The sequence below is a fragment of the Aplidium turbinatum genome, chromosome 17 (assembly GCF_918807975.1).
Source record: "Aplidium turbinatum chromosome 17, kaAplTurb1.1, whole genome shotgun sequence".
NCBI classification, from domain to species: Eukaryota; Metazoa; Chordata; class Ascidiacea; order Aplousobranchia; family Polyclinidae; genus Aplidium; species Aplidium turbinatum.
In genome coordinates, this window is record NC_137488.1 from 15,248,760 (window position 1) to 15,267,835 (window position 19,076).

Below are 19,076 nucleotides of genomic sequence, written 5' to 3' on the forward strand. Positions count from 1 at the left end.
TTAATCTATAACACCCATCAAAACTAAATAGTGTACGATCCTTTCCAAGTAAACACTTAAACACTCATAAAAATATGCATTGATCATATGCATGGAGAACATATTTTACCATTGCTTTCTTTAGCCTACTATCGATTGCTCAGTTTTATATGAGGTGACTTAGAGCTTCCCAAATGTAGTTTTATTACTAATATCAATGTCGCTGTATGACAACAGCAGTAAGTCAGGTTTCACTTTTTATTGCTTGTGAACCGAAATCTTTTGATAGCTCAATGGTCAAACATTACCGACTATTGATTGTGAGCATGGAAATAGTCAGAAGTGAAATCAAACTGAATTAAGCTATCATGTTATTTTGCATCGCTTTCTCACAAAAGAGCTTTACAAACAAATGAAACGTGTATAAAAGTTTGCCAAATGTTTAAATGGACGGGTCAATTGACGCTTTCGGTCGTTCTAGGTAGAAATGACAATAAATTCGTTGTGTTAGTGTAAACATCCTCAAAATCAACACAAACAGATCGTTACCTAAAAACATAATTATCATGAAGTTTCAGGGGAAAAGTTTAATATGAAAGGGACACACGAGACAGTGAACATTGTAACTTGCGTCAATTTACGCGCGGTTGTTCTAACTTGGGTTTGTGTTCATTGATTTTTACTCTCACAAAAGCATCATAATAATGTTTGAACAGACTTATTTTCTGGTTTCGTCAACCATTGCTCTGTTTAATAAGATTTTAAAGTACAGCACCGTAGCCAACTTGGTTCTATGTTGTGTTTGCAGATCAGACGGGGACAATTGTTGGCGTGGTTGTTGCTGTGGTAGCAGTAATCTGCATTAGTGGTGGAGTATTTTATTACTACAGAAAAAGAAACCTAAAAAATATCCCGTACGTTGTACCTTTTCATTATGTGTAAAAAGTAAATGCAAAGTGTCTGCTTCATTTTTTCAACGATTTTATAGCGATCGATACTCTATGGTATTGTATTACAAAGTAAATACCACATGGTGGTAAGCGTAACATAAGACAACTTGTCAATGCCATGACAGTTTAGCAATCAGGCCAGCAATCAAACTGTGAAATGGACCTATCATTGTTGTAATCTGAGTACAATTTTGCTCGGACTTTCCCCGCTTTACACAAGAGAACAATTTTTTAAAAAAGAACTCATTCGGCACAAATATGAAAGGCGTTTTGTACCACCTGGAACCTGCAATTAGACCCATGTTTATCAAACGCAGTAGCTGGAAAACTTGATACCATCTTGCAACTGAGTTGATTCAGAGAAAAACTGCAATGTGCTGCCTCTCAGAGTCTCAAGTAAATTTAGTTTACTTCATGTTCAGTTTTCTTCTGAATGTACTTTCGAAACGCTCTGCAGAAGCGTGACTTGAAAAGGTCACATTCGCATAATCACAAAACAGCTTGTGGTTTTGTTAGCAAGTTTGCGGCTAAAAACTTACACTTTATTAAAAACGACACTACATTGCCTTGGTTAAGAAATGCATTAGTGAGATATCAATGTTTGTGTAATTTGGATCCCGTCAACTCCAAAATTGAAAGACATTTGGAGACCAACGACCGGGAGCAGCTGGTTTTAACTTCCTACAATAAACGTTATGTACAGCAGATCTAAAACTGGAAAACTGCGCTTTAACTTGTTTTGCACTCTTGTAATATAAAAAATTTTGGAATAATTTGCTGCTATAATTATAGCTCAGCTACTCTCATTTAAACTTTTATCTTTAAAAATTCTTTTGTTAAAATTTACTTTTGCTTCCCCAGGCCTTCTTTTCCAAACACAACTGTTGTTATTCGCAATGAGCAAGCTATGCAAATTACCCCATCAACTTCAAAGTGAGCAAATATAATGTTTTTAAAAATTGTTGACCATAATTTTATAAAACAATATTATTAGCATTTCAATAAAGTACGAATTTTGTGGCATTTTTAGAGACACAAATTGGAAAATAGCTACGCAGGCTTTATAGCTCCGAGGACATACCGACTAGTTGTTTGAAGTCTTTGACCCGGCTATGTTTTTATGTTCTTCTCGCCTTGTCAATAATTTTGTACTCGTGCTTTATTGATCAAAATAAAACAGTTTATTACCGGCTGTAAGGCCGAAGCGTTGTGCCACTGTCTACCAGTGGCTCCGAGAGGGGGGGGGGGAAGTCGGGCCAGTTTCCCCCCTAGCAAAACATTGTAAAGGAAAAACAAGTAGTTTTTTGTTTTTGCACTTTTGAGGGGGGCCCATTTTTAGTACTAAAGTAAAAATGTACCAACTAAATAATCAACAAATTCTTAAATGAAGTGCGTAGTTCCAAGTATTTCTCAATCATTGTAAATACGATGCTTCTCATCAAGAACAAATCATTTTCGTGTTAAGGTAGGCGATGTTGATTGTTGAACAGCTTCAAGGCGGGGGAGGTAGGGGACCTATGGAACCAAACTCAGATTTTTTGAAATTTAGCGGTACATGTCAGCACACGTTGGCCAAAGCAGTGTTTTTCTAATACTGCATTCCACGCTCCACCTAACTGCGAAAGATAAGAAGATTTCAATAACTATTTGTTATATTTTTTTTATGTATTTAAAACGTGACTCAAGTGTTCCATAGGTCCCCACGGATGGGGACCTATGGGACATGGTCGAGGACCTATGGAACACGCATTTTTGGAAAAATATTGTTAAAGGTGCTGTACAATTAACTTGATTTTTACTTTTAATATCACTGTTTCTTCTGTTTATTAGAGCGTACAGAGATTTTGCGACAATAGGTTGTAATTACTCGACAATAAATGCACAAAATAAAATCAAAAGTGAAGAGTATTTGTCAGTTACAGATTTACAATCCATAATGTGCAAGATTTCCTTCAAACTTAAAAATTCCAGACAGACGTTTTGTAGCAGCACAAGGTATTGGCGCAGACAGAATAAGGACGATGTCACCACCTTTTACTGATGCCAGGTCATCTTCCTCTGGAAACAAAAAACCACCCGTAATCTTCTGAGAGCGCTTCATATATTTGACATCAAAATCACCATCATCATCTGGTCCATCTGTAATAACCGCTATAAAATGTTGGTGTCGTTTTCCGTTTGTGAATACCTTCACGATGATGTGATTGCCAACTTTTACAAGATCTGCAAGCGACTCTTGGCCACAATCTTCTGCAGTTTGCCTTTCCTGGTAATCGCTGTCTTCAGCGCTTGATGATTCCTCATCATATTCAGTGTCGGAATGGAGAGACATGGCCAGATCACTGTCGCTACTGGAAGAGAGCTGTTGTGCTCGTTTAGTAAGCACTGACACTTTGGCTCGATTGGAAGACACTGGTACTTTTTTCTTTCGCAGTGATGACATCCTTTCTTTTTCTGGAGTGTCAGTAATGATGGCTGTTTTTGATTTCGTTCTGGTACTTCGCTTTGCTGTGGATGACACTCTCGGATAAGGCAGAATAGACCAGGGGTGGGCAAAGTTGTTCAAAGAAAGAGCCGCTTGTGGATAAACCATAAACACCGGCGAGCCGCAAAATCAGTGACACAAAATGACATAACAGCAATAAAAACACAGTGATTGCTTTTCCATATCAGTTTTGTACTTGACTCGCTAATCTCTGAAAATTTGGACGATAAGTTGTTAATGCTGTGCGAATTAATTTTTCCAAGTGTTCATTTGTCAATGTTGCAAGATGTTTTGATTTTACAAAGTTATAAATTCTTATAAAAATGAATAAGTAAATTCTGGTGCTGCTTCTAAGCTTCAATTAATCGCTGCTTAGCGACTTTACTAAACTTCCAATTGTTGCTGACTGAACGCAACATGAGCCAGGAGTGGCACAATGTTGCTTTGGCAACGTTACAATTCCATTGTTTTACAATGGCTACAGTAAAAGAGAGACTCCGTTTTGATCTTTTTATTGTATTGGACGCAAATTAGATTTTGAAGAAAGTGTAAGCAACAAATTTTAATTTTTACCAACCGATTTTCGCGCCTCTATCAATGTGGCGCCCATGACTCGAACCATGCCTGCCATACCTTAGGTACTTGCTTGGTTGAATTCGCGAGATAACATATTTATAAAATATCATCTTAATTTTTTTGTAATGTTACGATTCAATACAAGAGCCACAAAATTTATGTTGAAGAGCCGCATGCGGCTCGCGAGCCGCAGTTTGCCCACCGTTGGAATAGACGTTAAGAGAGTTTCATCATCAATTTCAACATCGGTTGCCCAAATGCCATCGGATAAATTATTAGCAGGACTTCCTTCTTCAAGTGGAATGTCAGTGACAACTGAAGGCAAAAAAACATCATCTGGGAAAATGTCTGGATTGAAGGGATATATTCCCGTAGCTCTAAAAGAAGAAACAATGTTTTGAATTGAGAAAGCTCTGGCAAAAGCTTGCCCAGGCAGTTTGGCTGTCTCGTAAATAGTAACTGGGCGTCCACTGTGCTGGCTCAACCACGAGTCGATAAAAGAGCCATAATATTTTTTAAAAGGGCTGTACACACAAACATCCAGAGGCTGCAGCTTGTGGCTACAATGCGGTGGGAAAGTAAGCAACGACAACCCGTTTTCTTTGGCAATGTCAATAGCTTCTAGAGAAATATGGCTAATATGGTTACCCATTAAAAGCACTCCAGGTTTGCTTTTCAAGATGTTCATATGTTCAATAAAATAAGCTAAAGCTTGTGGAAATAATTCGCTATTTATCCATCCCGAGTTACATGCTAATCCAAGGCTAGGAGCACCTTTTAACATACGATCTTGAAAATGAACCCTGGGAAGTATGTAGACAGGAGGAAGAGCATGTCCTGTAACGCTAATGCAACAGCACATGGTCACATTAACGCCACGTTCAGTAGAAGAAATTCGGCTGACTTGCTTCATGCCTTTCTCTGCAAGAACTTTACCAGAGCTCACAACAGTGGACATGCCAGTTTCATCTAAATTAAAAATATTTTGAGGAGGAACAGAGCTAAGACCACGGAACAATACATCTTTTAAGTTTTCAAAGAACGCATTTACAGCAATTCTGTTGAACCCCATAGTAGGCTACGAGCTAAGCTTGTTGATTCAGGATGTTAAAGACTTATGTTTCCAGCTCTTTTTCTGAATCCACGAAGCCAGTTTTCACCGGCAGCCTGGTGAACCTCCCAACTTTTAGGAATCGCTAACTGTTTCCTCACTGCAAATTTGAAAGCTAATTACTTGGTTTTGATTTTAGAAAGGCCGTAGAACATCTTTGAAGATTGCGTGATGTATTTCAATAACGTCTGTTCTTCTTCAGTGAAAATCTAAAAATAAATATCGGTTTTAAAAATTCAGTAGGTCTTTAACTCTTTATGTTAAATTGGTATATAGGGGAAAGCTCACGCTATTAAAATCTTTTAGCATACAACTGTGTGATAATTTTGCTTTTACTTTATGCTAATATTATGATAGATCCGCAATAATGTTAGTTACCTGTTTAGTTACCATGCTTTGCTTGGAAATTTCTTCTGTACCATGCTCTCTTGCTTGTCGAATGTATCTTGAGAGAGTCGTTTTGGGCACACCATAAACAGCTACAGCACCTCTAAGAGTTTGACGTTTATCGATAACATCTCTCACAGCTAATTTTAGTTGCTCGTCAGTAAACAATCTTCTCATGTTCTTACTTTTGTTTGAAGTTGGCATTGTTGAGAAATATTTATAAGGGCACACACAATAATTTATTGATGTATCTGAACAAACAAAGTCAACAAATAAACAACAAGCAACATCGCCTTAGTGAGGGACCTATGGACCACTGCCCCATAGGTCCCCACCCCATGGTGGACCATAGGTCCCCAGGAAGCCATTTTCAATTGTACAATCAGATTAGCACTAACGATCAGACTAGCAGCTATATCCTTGTTAGTGCCTGTAAACAGCTCAAATAAGCTTTCGATATAACTGCAAAAGCTTTCTGAAAATTCTTGTTGTGATTGCTAAACTTCAAAATATAATGACCTGTCTTTTTTTACTTTCATGCCCTAAAAAAACGTTTTAACAATTAAGAGGTAACTTTCGCTGCTGCTAGCCAAACTAACACATGCTGACAAGAAAGAGAGACATCTCGGTTCCACAACATAAATAGCGCAACAAAACGGGGACTAGATGGCAAAATATTGCAATGGTTCCATAGGTCCCCTACCTCCCCTAGGCTAAAATCTGAAGCTGAACTGATTTCTGTATCACTGAACGGTTTTGACTGTATTGATAGTTTCAACTTGAAAACTGGTGCTGTTTTAGCTAAGCGGGAACTATTTTTGCTTGACAACTGAACCTTAACTTCAAAATCTGCGTTGGCCAGGCATAGAAAGTGGTATTCAACATAAGTTATCTGAGAAAGGTAAAGGTATAAGTCCAAGCACGATTAAAGAAAGTACATCCTGAATATTTTTTGTTTATGGATCATCATCAGTCATCATCTCCGCCTGCAGCAGATTGCGCATCAACATGAGTTATTTGCTTCCAAGAGTGGCGATTTTGAGCCAGCTCGCCCAGTGTCGCCAAGTTGAGTCCGGTCCATGATTGAATGTTGTCTTGCCATCGTTTTGGTTGTCTGCCATGTTTTCTTTTTTCTTCTACTTTTCCTTCTGTGCAAACTTTGCTGATTCCGAATTGTGATCTTTTAGTGTGGCCGAACAGTTTTAAAACTTTTGATTTTATTATTGCTGCAATTGGATGTAATTTTGTCGGTTATGCGTCTATTCAAAGCCGATAATTCAAAGTGGTAAGTTCAAAGCCGATAATTCAAAGATAACAATTCAAAGCGGTCGATTGAAAGCCGATAATTCAAAGACGACAATTCCAAGCGGTCAATTGAAAGCCGACAATTGAAAGCCGGCAGTTCAAAGTTGACGATAATGAATCCGCTTGATTGGAAAAGTCAATAATTGAAATTAATTAATCTTATTGTGATGTGATAAGAGTGCGAGCTCGTACTGTACTCAAAAGTCCATCGTTTTGCAATGCTGAAGTTAGTCAGAAGTCGAACAAGGAGTAGTATGGATGTTTCTTTCACGAAAACGGAAAGAGGAAGGAATAAAACATGCCATGGCGGCTACTGCTATAATCACGACAGGGATAGTAAGCTTGGTGAGGGGTTAAGCTTCTGGTTGTGTGAAGAGTATTGGAAGGAAAATAAGTGCAAAGCAAGAATGCATGTCTGCAATGAAAAGGCAGTGAAATTTGTTGGAGAACATAACCACGCTCCAAATGGTCAGCGTAAGCAGGTTTTGGACGTTTGTGCCCAGGTTAAGTTGCAAGCAGCAACGTCTTACGCTACAACTCAGCAAATCATCACGGCGGCAACAGCAGATTTGCATCCAAATGTAGCAGCTCAAATTTCTGAGGAACGTGTTTTGAAAAGCAGCATTCAGCGAGCCAGAAGGCAAGTACAAAATATTCCTGTGGAGCCGTCAAATGCTGAAGAACTGGTAATTCCATTAGAATTCAAGAAATTGGATGATGGTACTGTGTTTCTGCTTTATGAGTCTGGGCCTGGAAATGATCGCATATGCATCTTCAGTACCCAGCGTAACCTTGAACTTCTCTCTCAGAGTCAAAGCTATGAACTATTTTAGGTTTGAATTGTCGGCTTTTCTCTGTTTTGTTTTTTGTCGTTAATCTCAGCTTTGAATTATCGGCTTTTAATTGACGGCTTTGAATTTTCGTCTTTGAATCGTCGTCTTTGAATCAACCGCTTTGAATTTTCGTCTTTGAATCATCAGCTTTGAATAAACGGCTTTAAATTTTCGGCTTTGAATTGTCTGCTCTAAATTGTCGTGCTACCAATTTTGTCATAGGTAAAAGATCTTCTGTTTTCTTGTGGTCAAGTGGCCTTTTGGTGGTCATGCTTTTCATGATGTGATTTTGGAAGGTAGTGAGTTTTTTCTTTATTTGAGCTTTTTATTTATGGATGTTGTTGCTTAGGCTAAATCTAGTTGGAATTCATAATGTTGCCTACAGACAGCGTTGTTCAAATGTCTTATCATTTTTGGAACAATTGATTATCTGTAAGCTTGTGGCATCTTTAAAGTTATAGCCAAGTCAGAGGAAAAATTCTGAAAAATCTAAAGAAAGCTGTCCTATCATCTTGCAAAGAAAATTGACTTCGAGAGCGTAATCAAGGCGTGGTGCATTCAAACCCAATGCTTTACATTACCCTTTTGCAATTGAAGCTCTAAAGACGCTTCTTAAATGCATCAAGTTGGAACCAACAAGAGCTTGATCGGAAGCTGGGTCAATGCTAAAGTAGCCTACAACTAGCAGTTTTAAATTTGTGACTGCTTTGCATTATGTGGATTACGGTCCTAAACAAGATTCACTGATGAATTTAATGAAATTAAAGGAAGATGTAATCTAAGTAAGAGAAAGCTGAGAAGAGTAGGCTACTACTCGCAAGCTAAAGTTGCAGTATGGCAATTATAAATTTAAAAGAAAGCGATTTCCTTTTCTTGAGGACAGAACGCTTTTATAACTCCACTTAACTAGCTGAATCATTCGAAAGAAATGTATTCTACCATACATTGCAAAGGGGATTCGATAGTTGTTGGAATTGACAAATATATCAACAAACTCAAACATATCGTCGATGAGTTTGAAGTTCCATGAAAAATTTCATCGTATGTCTATTGTGCAGTTGCGGGCATGTGGGACAAATTTAAACCATAGTGGGCTACAACAATGACATTTTTCAAGACATTTTGGATGAGTTGGTACTTTTGACAGAAAGCCACACAGCAAACTTCAGCTGCAAACCAAAACGAACCACCCCGTATTTCGAAAGGTTTTTCCAAATAGTTTTGTTATGATTTTTTTTGTGTTCCGGTAGCTACCTCCAACGGTTGCGCTTTGAAAACGTGGTTTTAGCAATTACTGAAATTTGTAAAGAATTGTTTGCGCTCCAGTAGGCCTATGACTCAAAACCGATTGAAAAGCCTAACTATGTTGTGCATCAATTCAGACATCGCAAAATTTTATTATTTGATGCTGTGATCCGTAACTTTGCATTGCAAAAAGTTCCAGAAAGGATTGAATTAAATCAGGGATGTCCAAAGTCCGGCCCGCGGGCGAAATCCGGCCCACGAGACGTTTTTGTATGGCCCGCGCCTGTTGTACAATGTGTTATTTTTGGCCTGCAGACACACAAAAATCATATAAATTGAACTTGCAGTTTTCAGAAAAATTATTGTGGCTGTTGGCCCGCGAACACTTATTATCAAATCTGGCTTGCGTGGGAAAAAGTTTGGACACTCCTGAACTAAATGCTTGGTTGAACTATTTTCGTTGTCTGTAGGCCTATTGTGTGTTTACAAAGCTTTCTAGACAAAATAGTTTGCCTCAATGGCATTTTTGCTGCAAGTGTAAACCAGTGATTATTGACGATTTTTACATTGAACGAAGTTCTTTTCATGCTGAGAAAAGTAGGTTAATTTCAGCTTAACACGAACATGCAACGCAAGATACAAATTAGTTGTATATTTGCTAAAAAATATTATGGGGCCCATTTTTCGTATGGTTTTCCGACCAGTGCTGACTTCTCTCGGAGGCCCTGCTGTCTACAATTTTATTACTTTTATATCCTTTTTGTAGAGCATGTCCGTATGTCGTCAAAACCGTTAAACCTTGATAAGCAGGCTCCCGTAAGTGACACAATAGCATCAATGCTTGCAATATATTTTTTTAAATGTTTCAGCGCAAACATAATTTATTTTCACAGTCTGTTAAACACTTGTTTGAAAAGAAATAAGGTTATATATTCGATTCTGTGTTTTGAAAAAACGTTTTTTTAAATGTTTTTGTGTTTTCTGGCAAAACCTTTCATATGCTGAAAATGCTACTCAGGCTAACTATTGGCTTGTAAATGATTGATCAGCAACAGTATACAATACATACTTGTGCCAAGCAGTTTATGACTTGATTGTTTACGCATAATTTTGCATACATGCTTTCGACCTTTCCAAGTCATTTTCAAAAGTATTTCTTTGAAAAATTGGCCATTATTGGTGCTTTATGTATAGCGTAGCCCAGTGGAGCCTGTCTGATAGATGCTAACTAAGACATTGGTTTAAAGTTCAAGGACAGCACAAGACTGTGTCTTGGCAAGGCAGTAAAATGATGTGTTAGGAGTACACGGATTTTGATTTTCTTGCCTTCTTGTTTGACTAAGCCTGAGCACCAACAATGCTGCCAATGACGTATTGCTACGACATCAGTACCTTGTTGATATTTTCAATGCTTACGCAGATCTAAAGTCGTCAGTTTATCTTTATTCAAGAAATACATGGAGACAATGGAAGCCAATTATAGTGAAAAGTTTGATGAAGAATTCGAGGTACATGGTGGTGTCACACAAACCAAAAATCTTTAGCACTCTTTTATGAGAATATTGCTTTAAACTTCATCTTGGGAAAGAAAACACATAAAACCCGATTGACGCAGCTTAAGCTATAGAATGTCCAACGTTTGTAGCAATATTGTCAGTTTTCATAAAACAATACGTTCTTGTGACACTGTTTAGACTTTTTATGCGTTTTCTAGTGCAGTATAACATAATTGTGTTTTGCCGTTGCTTACATTGCGCTAGTGTTTAAGTCCGTCATGTGGTGGGGTACTGTAAATTTGATTGAACGTCTCACAGGCGCTAGTACCGATCGGGCGGAATCAACCATTTAATGTCGGCTCTCACCCAGACAACAAAACCAAAAATCGCTACAAGAACATATTGCCATGTAAGCATATCTTTCATTTTAGCTTGTTTTTCCGGCAAAGGCATGTTACAATAAGCAGTGTAGCTTTTTGATATGATGGTCAGAAATAAAAAACACAACTGAACTGAACATCGTTAATCGGCTAACTGAATATGAAATTGAAAAAGTTTGCTAATTAATGGGAAAGTACTGTAGCCAACACAAATGATCAAACGTCTTAATTTATCAAAGTAAATTCCAATAAACTTTACAACCCAAAGGCTATCAACCTCCATAAGAAAACTTCAACTTCCATGAAACATTTTCATTTATGTTATTGGTATATAACATACAATTTGATTTTTAGATGACAACAACAGAGTGCTGCTTCTCAACAGTGATGGAAATCAGCTTTCGGATTACATTAACGCTTCTTACGTGGCTGTAAGTGATGACATCATCGCTGACGTTTCGGTGTAGCAATTTTGATAACAAAAAAATTAAGATCAAGAAATATAACAAAACAAATAAAAAAATTAAATAAACTGAATAAAAGCTGGCAACGTATTTTTACACTTTTGGTTTATTTTTGTTTAAACTGAGTATTTGTTTATGTTCATAAAAAGAACGGATTAAAAATTATAAAATAAAAATAGCTTAACTGTAAAGTTGCCTTTTGTTTTGCTGTTCATTTAAAATGTCTCACAAAGATTTTGCTTAATTTTGTACTTTTTCTAAGTCATTATCTGTCAAGTTGTTTATATTCCTGCACTTTTACGAGGTTGGTTTTGATCAAAGCGTTCAACGTTTGTGGAGCCTAATTGAAGTCTTTTAAGAACACCATGTTGGATTTGTTGTTCTTGTAAATCACCCTTTTACTTGGTGTTTTCAACACAACCATCCGCAAACAGAGATATTCTGTTTGTACCTGAGACAAATTAGATGCTTTTAATTTAAAAGCGAAGTGAGAAATTTATCGGTAAAAAATTCATGTGTTGATTCGTATATGAATTTCTATAACATCTAGAGCTGCTTGACATAACGACGTTGAATATATTTTTAACTACAAAAGCGCAAACACAGTTAGTTCAGCCAAAATCTATGTAGGCTACTGTATTTATCTGTCACAAATGCTGGATGAAAATGTTCTGTTTAATATTTGTTTTAAGGGGATCAACGGAAATCGAGAGTACATCGCCACACAAGGACCTCTTCTTGCCACAAAGGATGATTTCTGGAAACTTGTTTGGGAACAGAATTGCCGGAATATAGTAATGGTTACTCAGCTTGTGGAATCAGGTTAGTAATTTAAAGCTGGTAGGAATGCCAGCATACTTAACATGATTTGTGCTTACCTACTATGGATAAACAGATCAACGAAGTGATTTAATCTTTGTAACATTTTTTTTTGCAATAACAAATGGATATTGGTAGTCTATCATTTAAAAAGTGCTTCACTGTTCACAAAAACATTTTCAATTGCAAACAAATCGTCAGACTACATTTTCATCATCTAATGATATAAATCTTGATTATCAAATCTTGTCATTATGATCTCTTGTTAATGTTTAAACTTCATTGTACAAACAGAGTTCAATTGCTTTCTAGGATGGTCAATCTACTTTGCATATCGTTATAAATTTTCGAGATTAGCTTTTCCAACTCCTGCAACATTTGTTTAACCAAAGAGCTACAGAATACGGTGCGATACTGATGAGCCCAGCCTCATGGGCGAAACACGTGTCTATCGCTGTCAATTCTTGCTACAAATCGGCTGCCGATAAACAAAGAGCTAATGTTTAAAAATTTAGGATAATAGTTCATCTGGCTCCTATTTTTCTATACAAGTCTCTAGCTATGGCATCTTCTACTTGCCAAAGTTATATCAGGGTTGCCACATCAGATTATAAAATCAGGCAACCTATGCTATCATGACCGAGAACATAACTAAAACATAAAAATACATGTTTTTGTATCACAAGCGTTAAAGTATTGATAGTAGCTGTGAATATGGCAAATCACTTAACAAAAATTTTATTGTTGGCTGCACAATGAGTTTGTTTGATTGCTGGATTTCATGCATGACTAATATTATATTAAAATTATAATTTAATTTGTTATTAAGGCCAACGACATATACAGTGAAGTCAATTTTTTTTTATTTTTTCATGATAATAATTTACAAAAGAGCTTGATATTCAAAATTTTGAAAAATCAATGCATTATAATCACAATAGAAATATGTAATTAAAGTGAAAATACGGTGATAAGTTACAGTATAATTATAGTTTCAAATCAAAACAAACTGAACTTAGTAAGCTCGGTTTATGTTTTGTGTTTTTAAAGATCAACAGTAGAGAAGCCTACTGCTTTTATCACAATAGTATTAGTCTCAAATGAATAGGAAAAATTAGATTATAAGCCACTTCCAATATCTAAATAACTCATAAAACTTTGAATATAATTGAACAATACTTTGAATAATCTAACTTAAACTAAATAATATCTTTGCATAAGCTTGGAATGTCCCACTTATCAAAGTTTGTCTATTCATAATAATAGTTTTTTCCAATAAAGAATAAATACCCTATTGTTTCTTACCTCATTCACAATTATAGTGAGGTCTATAACCTATTTTAAAACTATTGAATGTGTATAAGTTTTCATTGAATACAGTATGTACAGATGGTAGCGGTAGCTTACCAAAAAAAAACGTTGTGCTCGACTCACAGAGACTTCAGCACACTTTCATATCCGGCCATTTACTCTGGCTGTACCACATTTATCCTTACTATCATTTGTGGAGCAAAAATATAAATGAATTTGCTTAACGCAAATAAACTGCTGGATAAATCGATAAGCGTCGCCATGCCAGATTTACTTTTAGTTGTTTACTCCACTAACAGAACAAACATTTGAGTTTTAGTCTACTTTGCTGGACCACATAGATTAAACAAAGTGACACTGCAAAATTCAGTGGATGCATAACATTTTAAGTCATTTCTTTGTATTTTTTGTATCTGGGTTACAAAAATTGTAATCTCTGTGATGATACTGATTTTGTATGTTTTTTGTATAGAACAAGTGTCACAAAGTCGAATAATTCCTGTTTCTACTTTTTTTTTATTTTAATTAACTTTATTTTGCAGTTAAGATGTTAGTTAATTACCTTTGTATTAAAAGTACTACTTTGAAAAAATTTCATATTTTATTACCAGGGAAAGTGAAGAGTGCGACTTACTGGCCCCCAAGTATGTCTTCCGTCGAATCACGTGACTTGACTATCACAACAATTTCGGAGAGCTGGGACAGCGATTGGTGTTCGAGGAAGTTTAAAGTTTCCAATGTAAAATTTTTGATTGAAAATTTAATTTATGTAATTTAACCCTATTCAGACCAAACTATTTTTAAACCCTAATTGCTTAATGATGAAAATACTTGACCAACAGTTTTCTTTTTTAAACTACTATAAGCTACCTTTTTTCACATAGCCTACACTACACACTGCAAGATTGCTTTTTCGAAAAATGCTAAGCAATTGACTCTATAATTTAAAAACTACGCTCGAGATGTCTGTAGACCAATAGAGTTAAATTGGTTGTCTGACTCATTTGTTAGAAGGTAGGCTATACAATATCTAGCATGATAAATAAAAACGCAAATTGTCTCTAATTGTCTGTTGTTGTGTCTAACATAAAAGGCGTAGCCTATGATTGATTGACGGTAATTTCCAATAGCAGCTACGACATAAACCATCTTTTTTAAAACTAGTTACATTTATTATGACACAGCTATTCAAAATAAGAACTAAAAATAAATATATAGCTGTAGGTAGCTTTTGTAGTTTCAACAACACTATGATCGTGCTTTCTATTGAAGCAAATCTCATACTAGGGTAGCGAAGAAAGATGCATCAACCACTTTAGCTACACATCGTGGCCTGATCATGGAGTACCTGAAACCACAGAGAGTCTGGTCAGGTTTGTACGATTCGTTAGACAAACAGTCAATGCTGAAGAAACCCAAAGACCCATTGTCGTACACTGCAGGTAAAATAATGTTGAAGCTACGTTATTTTGTATGCAATACTGTTTTGGAATTATTTGGTCGCTTTAAAACAAACGTTTAATGTTTTTGGACTAGTACAATAATATTATTTAAAATTAAAGAACCGTGTAAATATTCATTATGTTCCATTCAAATCTGATTTTTAGCGTTTTGTGATTGGTCGCTTTTTGTGAAATATATTTACCAACATTACTGTACTTAACCTTACCATTGCTAAGGGTAGCTCATCTCTTTTTATGATATTACCAGCAGAAGATTATTTTCTATTTATTTATTGATAAAAGATTATAGTAATTTTATTTCACAGTAGTAGTGTTAGTTAGCACAACTTCTCCGGAATAGTCTTTCCGGTAATTATAGTACTACCACTGAAACGTTTTCACGAACTACTTTCTTGTCGTGCATGATCAATGCCTTCAAGTAAACTGTTTCCATGATTTCTGGTTAACAATTTTTACTTGCACATGCAGCGCTGGCGTTGGCCGAACTGGAACGTTCATAGCAGCAGATCACATTCTTCAGCATTTGCAAAATAATTCTGACGTTGATATTTTTGGAATTGTCTACCAAATGAGAATTCAAAGAATGTTTATGGTTCAAACAGAGGTTTGTGAAGCTTTGCGTGATCAATTTCAATAACGATTCGTGACTTAATGATTTGTCATAATGATAATGTGTCACATATGATACAAATACTGGTTGATATCCGTTGATAAATTAATAGTCCTAGCCATTGTCCAATATTTGATATCTTCTGTTGAGCCTTGATATTAAAAACAAAACAAAAAACAGTTTTGACACCACATTGACTGCCTTTCAGTCTTGTCCTTCACCTGCTTACCATGATTTGTGTGTTATTAATTGGAGGCAAAAAGTTGCTCATACTTAGTTAAAGTACGACTCTAAACTGCGAAAAAGAGAGGCGTCTTGCACCAGGGATCGGCAACCACCAGGGCCGTGGCCGGTGTCGGTCCGTGAGAAATTTGTTACTGGCCGTGCAAAGCCAACATACTGTAAATACAACTGCAATGCTGCTACAAAAATGCACAATTTTTTTAAGACAAAATTACAACGTAGGCTACGGATAACAAACACACTACGGGTATCATTGACTACCATAATCCCGAGATGAAAGCACTTTATTACTGCAAAAGAAGCCTAGGTCTATCAACGTGACTGAATGAATTGAATTATAAAAAAAACAATGAAAACTATTAATACTACAAAAAGTGCTCAATGCCAAGCAAAAAGGCAAAGCAGAGCGAATTAAATCAAATGTAGTTATTACTATCTGAAGCCTTTACAAATTGTTTCACCTAACGGATCATCAGAAGGTCTTATTCAAATAGAATCTATTTTAAATAAATAAAATAGATTCTATTTGAATAAGACCTTCTGATGATCCGTTAGGTGAAACAATTTGTAAAGGCTTCAGATAGTAATAACTACATTTGATTGAATTGAATTATATGTGCAATTGTATATGCACCAAAAATTTGTGTTGTATTGAAGACCGGTCAGCAAAATAAGGCTTGCCTTAAACATGAGCGTAGTGCGAAAGAAGGTTGACGACCCCTGTCTTACACTATTCTCCATGGTTTACCAAAAAGTTGGATCACATGCCGTTATACAGTATACAGTATAAATCTCATAATAGTTATATCAAGTTTCATGCCGTCTTTTCAATGTTAAAAATATTAGTAAATAACATGCTAATTGTATAATGGTGTAGTAATGCAGGTATTAGATTTATTTTACTAGGAAGATTGATTGCTTTGGTAATTTTGACAGTTATCCCCTAAGCATGGTCATGTCGGTTTCGTGGGAGAGTGACATACCAACAATCGAAAGTTTCTTTATTCAAATTCTGTCGATAGCAAGTTTCTATGCCTTAACAAACTTTGGCATAGTTGAAAATGTAACATCAAAATTTACTTCCTTATACTCTCGTCCCATACTTTAAAATATCTTCCACATAACCGGCCTCGTATACACCAAACATTATTACCTATTTGAATTCACTTGCGCTGATGAAGCCTAAGTTTCCCAAATGATGTGGTCTGCAGTACAAAAATATATTGCTACTTGATGCAGGTCTGATAGGCTGCATAGCCCAGTGGTGAGAACTCTCGTTTGACACCGCTCAAGGCCGCGGTTCGACACCGCTCGAGCATGTGGCTGTGTCTTTGGCAAGACGCTTAAAGGCATGCAGTCGTTTGCGGAGTGGCGCCCCTTCGACTATAGCCCTTGATATCTTTTATGATTATGAACAGTACGCTGCTCAAGAGAGAAATGCCTACGGCCCTTCTTACGGCTATGGCCTGTTGAACTAAACTGATGCTTATCTCGCTCGTTTAGTTTGTCTCCTAAAGATACTACAGTAGTTGTTAATTCAAAGCGCGATAAAAACAATGCTAGAAGATTGAATTTTGGCAATGCTTGAAATGACATGATCTCAACACACTCCCCAACCTTCTTCAAACCGATACTTTTGTACACATAATCAAAGCCACAGCCCAGAGAGCAAACCTTTTGCATTAATTTAATGTTTGCAAACGTTGCATCAATGCAAAAAAAGCACTTTGTTAGCTGGAAACACTATTGCGATTCATGTGTACAAGTGTGCATATGAACCAAATTCTAACAAGGACACTTTTCACCTTGTTGTTCAAATACACTGTATGATATATGACAAGACATGATGGAAACTCTATAATTGTAAAAACACCTCTTGAAAATTTATAGAAGCTGTACATGGCCACCTGGATATCCGGCCTGATTTGTCACATTTTGCAGATTTTGATTACAGCTACTGCTAGTGCTTGACTGATCTTTTCTGAGATGTTTTTACTTTTTGCGGTTTCCTAATGACATAAAACTTTTTTGCTGCCTTGGGGAAGCAGTAGCAAATGAAAAAAAGTAAGTTGAAAAACGCTAAATCAGACTGTTATTGAAAATTAACAGTCTGACTAAAATCTTCCAAATCAAATTTTCTTTGTTTTTCAACATGTGAGGATGTTAAAACCCAAAAGTTTATATGTTATTATTATTGCAGCCAATGAATCTACAGTACTTATTCAATTCGATTTATTCTATTTGCATGTTGTCTATTTATGTCGGATTTTATTATTGTATCCATTCCGCGTACAATTTTAATTAAATATAATAAATAAATGTCAAATATGTTGCGTTTACTGAGTACTACTCAGCCTTGTGTTGATAGCCAGGAAGAACGCTTTCTTCTTCACAACTATGTTATACATTGAATTATGTTAACACATTAACATGTTTACAATGATATCTACAATGTTAATTAAATATGTTAGTGTCAAAAACACTAATTCTTCTATTTGGATTATTTTGAAATTTAAGAAACATTTTTTTAAATATTATTTTAATCGATTTTCAACAATATAGACAGGTTGCCTCTCAATAAAAACGATCAATTTGCTTTTATTTTACTTACGGTGTTTCTGTAGGTTTACTAATCTATGGCCATTCATAAAATATATTTACCATATGTACACATGTGAACTCGTTAATGTTTAATTTCAGTTTCGGCGAAACTAAAGATCCAACAACGAATATTTACCCAATTTTGTTACAATAAACAATCTTTATTTGCAGAAACAATACAAACTTCTACACAAGATGGTGCTAGAGCTTGTTGAATGGACGCATGACGTGGACACTGCAAACGGAAATCCGGTATACGAAAATGCTTCAAATTACCAAAACACTCCTCCGGCAAATCTCATTTATGAAAATGCAGAATTGGTGAAGTAAATGTGTCATCACGATATGACAAGGATGTTGTCAGAGTTGAAACATTGTGGGACATTAATTCCGATGTTACGTCACTAAAGAACTCGATGCTACATTCACAAGAATATACTGGAAATTTTTACACAATTTAGTTTTGTATTACATCTTTTGAAAACAAGAAAAATATCAATCTACAAAAATTGATGTTTGGTTGATGTATAATTGTGCAAAGTCATGAGAAATGCCACAATAAATAAAGTTTTGTTTGATATGTTAATACATTGATGACTTTCATTTTTTTGATTTTGTTATGTGTGTAAATACGTCACTATCGGCCAGTGTGCCCAGTGTTTGACTTCTCTTTTCATTTATCAATGGTTTTTTGTTGGTTTGCAGTTTCATTCCATTTGTGAGCTGTCGCTTTTGTTATTTTTATGAAAGTGAACTTTTGCTAGTGCTGGTACCAGAAAAATAAGGTCATTCGCTTCATCTAAACTGTTTTTTCCTCA

At 35.9% G+C, this 19,076-nt stretch overlaps 1 protein-coding gene across 1 annotated transcript; it reads left to right on the plus strand.

The window, feature by feature from the left end:
- The first annotated feature begins 1,826 nt into the window (after positions 1–1,826).
- On the plus strand, positions 1,827–18,588 carry LOC145786240 (receptor-type tyrosine-protein phosphatase beta-like). Its single transcript, XM_082597881.1, has 9 exons — positions 1,827–1,862; positions 10,292–10,379; positions 10,686–10,776; positions 11,102–11,178; positions 11,904–12,033; positions 13,953–14,080; positions 14,629–14,783; positions 15,273–15,408; positions 18,430–18,588. The coding sequence occupies exons 1-9, from the start codon at positions 1,837–1,839 to the stop codon at positions 18,586–18,588; spliced, it is 990 nt and encodes a 329-aa protein (XP_082454007.1). The 5' UTR covers positions 1,827–1,836.
- The last annotated feature ends 488 nt before the right edge of the window (positions 18,589–19,076 follow it).

Bases quoted from the DNA above. Each gene is read 5' to 3' on its own strand.
- LOC145786240 (XM_082597881.1), top strand. From the start codon at position 1,837: ATGCAAATTACCCCATCAACTTCAAA. The intron at 14,081-14,628 runs GTAAAATTTTTG...ATCTCATACTAG, and splicing joins GGAAGTTTAAAGTTTCCAAT to GGTAGCGAAGAAAGATGCAT. The intron at 15,409-18,429 runs GTTTGTGAAGCT...CTTTATTTGCAG, and splicing joins TGTTTATGGTTCAAACAGAG to AAACAATACAAACTTCTACA.